A 9,575-nucleotide genomic window follows, 5' to 3' on the forward strand; every position below is an offset into this window, starting at 1 on the left:
AAAGCTAAACAATTTAGCCTCTTCCATAATAGTTTCACCGGTAAATGCCACACTTGAAGATCTTAAAAGATTGAGCTAGCTTCTCATAACATGTTCTTCATTTTTATTCTCGTCATCATCTTTATTTTCTCCACTGAAAAAGAACTAGCCATTTTTGTCCTTGAAATTCTCTAGTACATCTTCTCGCAGTACAGTGCATAAATAAAGCAAAGCATTAATTGATATTGAATGAAAAAAAATGAAGTAAAAAATTTAGTGAATTATTTAGTAGATGCAAAAATATCATATAGATCTATAAACATGTGAAACATATTTTTAAGTTCGTGAGATGCAAAGATATCATAAGAATGGAAAAGTGTCTTATAAGTATAATGAATTATTTGGGTACCTCAGACATCATAATGATGGAGTCTAAGTAATCTGAGTCCTAAAGCTGTGGCATTCAAATTCCTGGTAATACTTTCGCATTGTAATCCTAAGCCCACACTTTCATCCCAACATCTGCATCCATATATAAAACAACTTTTTTAATTGTTTTTATAATTCTACACTTGGTTGTAAACATATACAAGTATATTTGTATATTTGCAAAAAAAAAATTTAACATGTAGAGATATTAAAAGAGAAATCTAACAGACCGATAAACGTAATCAAGAGCCTCTTTTATCTCAGCCTTAAAATATCGATCTATTCCAAGACATTGCAATGCATCAACCATCTCAACCATCTCAAGCCCCTTGATGAGACTACAATCTTGAGTCTGCATTTCTTTTAACAACATTTTCACTTCATTCACCAGTGTTTCCACACGTTCGCGGTATTCAGATCCCTGGAAAATGCACAATGAGGAAAGAAGGCAAATAGCAAAAGATTCTAGAAAGGAAAGCTTTGATGAGAATAGAAATTCAATATAAGAAGTTATTTACCTCGTAGGGTGTTTCCATAGATTGCACAAAATCGTCATCCCAGAGATTGAGAGACCTATCTGGAATAGAAGAAGAACACGTCTTGTTTCCTTTCAAACTTGCCATCGGCGAACAAAAGCTTAATACTCTTCCTCAAGCTTAGAAATGGATACACTCGGTCTTGGGCGTACAATGCTATTTATAGTGTCCAACAGAGAAGAACACGTTTAACTTTTTGTATGGCTTACAATGCTTAACGTTATAAAAATCATTACGTCTTTATAATGGGAAAGAGCATGTGAAACTTTTTGTATGGCTTACAATGCTTAACGTTATAAAAATGATTACGTCTTTACAATGGGAAAGTCCATGTGAAACTTTTCTAGCTTACGAAGGAATCGGATATAGAACGTGAGACATTTTGTATGGCTCACAATGCTATTTATAGTGTCCAACTGAAAATTGGAAATTTAAAGCTAGATTCTATGTTTTGGCAGCATATGTACAGATTTTTATAGGTGGATTGGTGGATAGAATGGAAAATTAGAAATTGAAAGATAGATTCTATGTTTTTGTAGCATATGTACAGACTTTTTATAGGTGGATTGGTGGATAGTATGGAATATTAGGGCATGTTTCCATGCGGTTGCTTAGCTTATTTTGGCGAGCAGCTGCTGCTCAATATTTTTAGGGATTATTTGTGAAGCAGGTGACCCCATGAATATTTATCTTTGTTTATTTTTAAGCAAACCGTCTTAAATTTGTATTAATAGCATTAATACTAATTTGTGCACTTAAAATTTGGAAAAAAAAAAGAAATAAACTCTTAAAAAAAAGAGGGAAAGAAAATTGTGGAGCTATGTGGCATTTTTATTAATAAGCAGCCACTGCTTATTTCCAGCCCCCCCTTTTGTTCCATAGCTTATTTCTAATTCCTAAAGAATAGTTGCTCCACCAAAATAGGGAGAGATTCTCAATTATCCCTTTTTTGACAATTTTTAAGTTGCATGGGAACACTTAAATGCTTAAATTTAAGCAGAAAATAGAGTTAAGCAACCGCATGGGAACATGATGTTACATATTGAAAGGTAGATGAGTGAAAGTGAAAATAAGTGTGGATAAAAATAATTTAAAAAACAATATTGTTCAGAAATTCAATCTCAATATTGTTCAAAAATTCAATCTTATATGGATTGCAAGTATCTTCAAAAATTAAAAGTGTAAATTTATAGGTGGATTGGTACATAGTTTTGAAACATTGAAAGGTATATGAAAGAAAGTTCTAGGGGAAAGGGAGAAGTAGTTCTATAGGGTCTAATTGTTGTACAGCCATGCATTCTTATAATATTCATTCTTGCCACACATTTATATTATATATTTTAAATAAATAATCTACATATAAACCAAAAAATAACCAATTTATCTTGATGGCTTGGTAGACATTGATCCATTTATCACGTTTCATAAACACTGCAAGACACTCATCTAAAATTGTTATTGTGCCATACCAAAAACATGTTAGATCATCTCTCTCTATGACTTGTAATGGAGAAATTAGAATACTCGTCAATTTCTATTTATTTTTGTGTTTATTTTGATAGAATGTTTTAACAAGCGTCCTGCTATGAGGAAATTAGAACACTCATGTCGATTTTCATTTCTCTTTGTGCTTATTTTGATGGAATATTTTACAAGGTATCATTACTCTTGAGCAGGGATAACTTTAAGAAACCACCCCCGGGGAAAAGTGTAAAATCCTAGCGAATCATACATTAATTTTTGGGGGAAACTTTCATATTGATGGCAAAAAAAATTTCAAACTTTGAAAAAAAATTAATTTCTATTGGCGATTTTTTTTTAGGGTATGAAATTCCATAAAATCTTGGCAAATAATTAATTATCGTGTGGGGAAAATATATAATGTAGGAGGTGAATGCTTTTCATTTAAAGGAAAGAATATATAAGTGTATGGGCGAAAAGTTATACCCTGAAGAAAAAATTATTTAAGTGTATTGGCAATTTTTATCTACGATTTGAAAATTATTTAATTTTATTGGCTAATATTTCATTATTATGGAGAAAGAAATATTTTATTGGCAATTTCATAAATTCATTGCCATTTTTCGTTATGTATTAATAACCATTTTTTCATTATCTAATTAATGCAACATCACTTCAAGTCCAGACTCTGCATAATGTATCGATAAGCATGACCTCATCGACATGTCACACATACCTAAAATCCATCAATTCTTTAAAACCATTCCATAATCATAGATCAATGGCTGAAGTTTTCTTTCGGCCCAAATTTCTGAAAAAGAACGTAGTTCTCGAGAAAGTCCCTAGAATGGAATTGGAGATAGTAGAAACGTATCAAAAATTATCCTAATCGAGTATCAACATTTATTAATGTCTTGTCACTAAGATTCTCTAACTGTGATCCACTCAGCACGCACGACTTCCAATCTGGTAATTGGTAGTGGTTTATAGTTGTTTCCAATTTCACACACTCATGCATTTATGAGAAAGATTTACCAAGAGATACAAAAGATTTCTAAAAATTTAAAGGAAAAAGGAATTAATAGGGTTGGTGAGGGAATTGCTAGTATCAAGACCTACTTATAGACGATCTCCACTTCTTTCATCTTCAATTCACCTTTGGTAGATAAATTGTCAGAGCCGACGGTAGTTAAAATTCTACCTCCGGTTTAGGTCTGTAGGCTATATAATTTTGTAATTAGATTTCTGAATATGGACACTCCTATCCAGTTGAGAAGCACATCTAAGGAGGACTGGAGGGCCTTTGTGGGCTACGTCAAAGACCCAACCCTCTAATCAGTTTGTAAGGAGGTCGGGATGTTCACTAACGAGTTTGTGAGGATAGTGATGGGCTGAGAGTTTTTGAGAAATGATAGTAGATACTGTGCTAACATGGACATTATGTCCCGGTTCTTGGCATCTCTTGTGGACCTCAAAGGAGAAAATGTGGATATGTTGATGTTGTTAAGGATAGTGTTCAAAGAAGAATTCATTGGGGATGACATTACTATTGTCGTCTTTGCAGAAGTAGGGGTGGAGATCCCTTGGGTGAGCAATTTACCCAAGCTTCTCCCCCTGACCAAAATGTGGCTAGGAAACCTTTTCTTTTGAACCTGAATGTTGAGTAGTTGACATGACATAGGAAATGGGTGCGGATTGGTAGGGATTTACTCCGAAAATGGTTTCTCTTAGATGAATTTCAAGGCTATAGATGTCTCAAAGAATTCTCTAAGCTTCTCATATATGAAAAATTATACCTAGACAAAGGGCAAGATACTTAGGGTTACCCATGAAGGGTTTCAATTTTTTGTCATGTTTTTTGGATACCACTTGTCCACCGTCCACTGCCAGTGCCCTAGCCCCTAGTAGTTTTTTTTCTGGCTATTTCCTCCTAACCTCCCTCATATTGTTTTTAAATTTTTGGAGCGACAAGGACTCCAACAGTCAAAAATTGTTAATTTGCACAACATATTAATGAAAATTTTGCAAGTTCCAATTAGTTTCAATTTGCCTTTTATGGATTTAAAAATGCTTTCTATTTCATTGTATTATTAGTTCTTGCCATGTTAGGATAGTTAGCATAATTATTATGTTCTAAAAAAGCTTAACTAGTTATTAATTTGTGTGGATATAAAATTTAATTTTCACCATTAAAAATTATTAAATTTTAAACAAATATCAAATCTCATTAAATTAAATCTCGAGCAGAGAGAAAGGGGAATTTAATTTTGAACACAAGTTGGAATTAGAAGATTCCAAATATGGGATAGTAATTAAAGGAAGGAATATAGTGTCGAACATAGCAAGTCTATTCTAATTTCTTATCTAAAGTTAAATAACAAAATCAATGTCACTTTTGAGACAATCTTTTCTAAAAGATATTTGAAGTGCTTGACAAAGAAGTATTTGAGAAAACATAATGCCAGGGATTGACTATGAGTGATATTATCCAATAACGATCACAATGTCTATGAGCTATGCTATTTCAACATTGCTGAGAACGAGGTAGAGGATGAAGATTAAATTTAAGTTTTGCCAGTATTTAGGTGTAAGTGATACTGATTTTTTTAACTATAAAGAGTCAGCTGCTGCAATTCTATCATAAATATCATGGTAGATTTGTGTTGATTTTGTTTTCTTCTATTTTGGCAAGTTGTTTACCTCTTCTATGAAGGTAGAGAGCTTACATGTTGAAGTTTGGCGATAATTTTTTGTAGTCTTTGAATTGCAGAATTTTTTTTAAAAAAGTTAAAGATTATAGAAATTTAATTTACATATTCTAATATAAGTTTCTTAAATTTTAATATAAATCTGATACATTAATAAATATCTTGAATTAAATAATAAACTTCTTAAATAAAATAAAATATTTTGTTAAATAAAAGTTAAAATTTTATTCAATGTAAGATTTTAAAAATGGAAATATATTTAATATAATGTACATAAATGCAGTTAAAATATTTATATCATATGATCGTTGTAATTTATAATTAAAATTATAATTAATTTAATTAATGATAAATAAATAAATATATTAATTTATTTTATATCTATTTTGAAATATATTGCTTTATTCTAAATCTTTCTAATACATTTTTTTCCTTACTGTGAGAATCTTTGATAGTAAGCATCCTATAATTTTATTGATAGGTCCTTAATCACTTTGTTTCTAACTGATAAATAATCCTTATCTCCTTGATCCTTCTAAAGATCTTAATTTATTTCCATGGTGACAATGAAAACATGTTGATATTGTCACCTTTGGTATTGCCATCTTCTATTGGCATGATTGGAATAACTAATGCTAATGGAGAATGTTGATGAACCGGTAAAATATTGTTGGTAATGATATAGTGATGAATAGATTGAGATTATTGGCTTAATGACTTTGATCAGTTCTTTTGTTAGACAGTTCAAATAACCGGAGGACAACTAAGAGGGCGAGGGGTTATCCGTTCTCACCAGATTACTAGAACCTTAAGCATTTAAAAATTTATTACCAAAACACATAAGATCAATAACAAAATACATAAACCAATTACCAAAGTAATAGATATACCAATTAAGCACAAGCAACAATTAAAGAATAGTTACCATCCACATGACACCAAGATTTGTACATGGAAAACCCAGTAAAGGGAAAAACCACGATGGGAAACCTACCCACAGTAAGATAATACTTATGTAGTAAGTATGTGATTACAAATTTAGGAGCCTAGAGTACACTACTCATTACAAAAGGAGTCTCACTGACTAGATAAGAAATCCAGACTACAATCCAGAAGGAAGAATGAACTACAATAATACAATCTCCTATGCCTAAATACAGTTCTGGTTAAGCTCAATACCAAAGGTATCAAACCTCTTGCATAAACCCAACTTGATCACCTATGATCGACCAAATCATCTGCATGAATGATTATTACATTATTCGCTTGCATACCATGATCTACAATGATATCACACACACACACACACATACACACATATATACAAACACTAGACCTTAAACAATTCTTCATCTTCCCTCTTCATACCTTCCAATTCCTTTGCATACAAAGCTCTCCAATCTTTCTTACCAGTTGATGATGTAAATGCATGAAAAGCAGGTTCAGACTTCATAGCTCCAGAAGGTCCAAATTATTCAATCTCAAAAGCAAATAATTTCCCAACCAAGGTATCCCTATTGACAGAATTATTTTCCATTGTTCTCAATTCATTAATTGAAGTAGCATTCATCTTATAAGCCAGTGATAAAGCTCTCATACTTTAGAAACTATTTCATCTTCACTTAGAGATCCAGCACAACATTGAATTCCCATGACAATTTCATTTACCCTTTCTGTAAATGTAGTAATCCTTTCATCTTCTTCAATCTTAAAATTTTCATATCTCACATGGTAACCATCAAGTTTAGCAATCTTAATAGTAGGGTCACCTTCATTTACAGATTCCAACTTGTCCCATATAACTTTTGCTATTGATTCGTTAGCCAATCCCATTATTCGGTGATCAGAAAGTGCACACAAGAGGGCTTCTCTAGCTCTAAAATGATTCTCAAGCTCCTTATCCAAGTTTTCTAGAGGAAGATTGTCAGATGTCAGATTAAAAGGGGTTACACCATTCTCAGTGATATCCCAGATTTCCTTAACAGGACAACTCAAATGAGTTTCCATTCGAATCTTTTATACTCTGTAATTTGTTCCATCAAGCCTAGGAATTTCTCTCCAAAAGATAGTTGTAGATGAACTAGATGAACTTGAACTATTAGATACCATAGGATCTTCCTGTGAGAGTTGAGAAATACAACACCATAGGATCTTCCTGTGAGAGTTGAGAAATACAACACTACAGGAGCCAAAAGATCTCTGCAAGCTGAATAACATGTTATAAGGACAAGCAAGGAAGCAAATAACAAAAATGAAATACACAAAAAACATGCTCAAAAGGATAAGAGCTCAATATTCACAAAATGTGTAATGTGATAATAATACAAGGAAACAAAAATTGACCTCTAATAGGTCAAGAAACCCTAAAAGGGGAAAACCTAGGCTTGCACATAATAATTAATAAAAGAATTTATTATTTATGCACCTAATGTTAGCTTAAGTGTAAAAAGAGATAATAGGGAACTTAAAGAAGTAAACAAATATTGTTTAATTAATCAAGTAAAGACTCGATTACTCTAACACACCCCCTTAAGCTAGACTTAGGGATAAGCTAACACCTAGAACAACTACTAAAAGCAGGAAAGATGGGTCCTAGCAACAAGGCCTAATCCGGTACCCAAATACAATGAAATCTCTATGAAATGGAGAAAAAAGAAGAAAACCCAGCGGGAAAAAAATCCTCTCCAAAAAGAGATAAAAGAACATGCTGTAAGAAGAAGAAGGAAGGAAGGCCTCATAACAACCCACTAAGGACAACTTCCTTCACCCAAAGCATAGAGTGCAACTAAAGACAGCATGGTGATGCAAAAGGTTTCATGAAGATGTCTACAACCTGCTCGACAATGGAAATGTACTCCAGAATGAGAGAACCATCTTGAATCAATTGGTGGATAAAATGCATGTGAAGCTCAATGTGCTTATCAACTGATGCTCTACTGGGTTGTGGGAAATATGAATATCACTCTGATTGTCACACCAAAGAATAGTGGGACTATTAGGAGGAAACCCAAACTCAGTCATCAACTATCGAAGCCATAAGATCTCCTAACTAGCGAGCACAGCAGCTCGGTACTCAACCTCTGTAGATGATAATGAATGAGCAGTCTGCTTCTTACAAGACCATGTGATAGGACCAGAGACAAGACGAAAAACAATGCCACAAGTAGACTTCCGATTAGTGACATCACCAGCCCAATCCAAGTTAGTGTAGCAAACTATGTGAGGTTCCCCTGATGTGTAGTGAATGCCATGAGAAATAGAGCCCTGAATGTACCGCAAAATATGTTTGGCAGCTTGCCAATGACTCTCATGAGGATCATGGGAGAATCAAGAGACAAGGCCAAGTGCAAAGGAAAGATCAAGATGGGTGTGAGTCAGGTACAACAAACTACCAACCAACTACCTATAAAGTGTAGAGTCTACTGAAGGAGTGGGACAAGTAGTAATCAAAACAACCCCTGACTGAAAAGGAGTGGGAGTAGGCTTGCAATCAAGCATACCAAAGAGCTGAAGAATGTCAAGAGTATACTTCTACTAGTAAATGTAGATCCCATCAGAAGACTGAATCACCTGAAGACCAAGAAAATAGTGCAGAAGACCAAGATCTATCATCACAAACTGGTCCATCAAGGCTCATTGAGTATGCTGAATCATAGAGGATGAGCTACCTATGATGAGGAGATCATCAACATATAGCACAAGAATCAGGATCTCACCCTCAAGAAGCTGAATGTACACTGTGTGATGAGAATGACTATGAGTGAAACCAGTGGAGAGCAAGAAAGAATCCATCTTCTCATACCAAGACCGAGGGGCCCGTTTGAGACCATACAATGAATGCCGAAGGATGCAAACAAAAGAACTATCCTGCACAAATCCCTAAGGCTCCTCCATATACATTTCCTACTATAGGTCCCCATGTAAGAAGGCACTCTTCACATGCATTTGAAAAATGGGCCACCCCCTAGAAGCTGCAAGAGATAGTACAAAGCGAATAGAGTTCATCTTGGTGACAGGGGAAAAGGTCTCAGAGTAATCAATACCCTTAACCTGTGAGAAACCCTTTGTAATAGGACGTGCTTTGTACTTATCAATTGAACCATCAACATCATACTTAGTGTGATATAACTAGTGGTACCTAACCATCTTTCTGCCCTTAGGAAGAGGATAGAGATCCCAAGTATGATTCCTCATCAAAGAAGATTACTTTTCCTCCATAGCACAGTCCCACTCAGGGTGTCCTGTAGCCTCTGAAAACTTTTGAGGATCATCTAAAATGACATGACTCAAAAGACTAGAACCCACAGTATGAGAATGGGTACGACGAGTATCTAAAGGATCACTAGCCATAGAACCTACCGCCTCAATAGTATAGCGAGCCCACTTGGGCATCTGAGGTGGAGAAGGTGGAGGTGGGGATGGGGGATCATCAACACCATCATCAGAATCATCCTCAAAATAA

The 9,575-nt window shown here is 34.2% G+C and overlaps 1 protein-coding gene across 3 annotated transcripts in view; it reads right to left on the minus strand.

Annotated features, from left to right (window-relative positions):
* The window catches only part of LOC131068960 (gamma-humulene synthase), a 7,466-nt gene extending 6,165 nt beyond the window's left edge, over positions 1-1,301 (minus strand). For 2 of the 3 annotated variants that reach the window (XR_009112083.2, XM_058004251.2), the window contains exons 1-4: positions 927-1,301; positions 639-829; positions 389-501; positions 1-179 (exon numbers count right to left, since the gene is read on the minus strand). The exon at positions 1-179 is cut by the window's left edge. Coding sequence is in view for 2 of the 3 variants with exons in the window: in XM_058004251.2 (XP_057860234.2) it covers positions 390-501; positions 639-829; positions 927-1,031 (408 nt within the window). In the remaining variant the exon portion in view is untranslated. The remainder of the gene's footprint in view (positions 180-388; positions 502-638; positions 830-926) is intronic. The other variant, XM_058004252.2, reaches the window with a different exon arrangement.
* Between the last annotated feature and the right edge of the window lie 8,274 nt (positions 1,302-9,575).

Source organism: Cryptomeria japonica, chromosome 7 (genome assembly GCF_030272615.1).
Source record: "Cryptomeria japonica chromosome 7, Sugi_1.0, whole genome shotgun sequence".
Taxonomy (NCBI): Eukaryota; Viridiplantae; Streptophyta; class Pinopsida; order Cupressales; family Cupressaceae; genus Cryptomeria; species Cryptomeria japonica.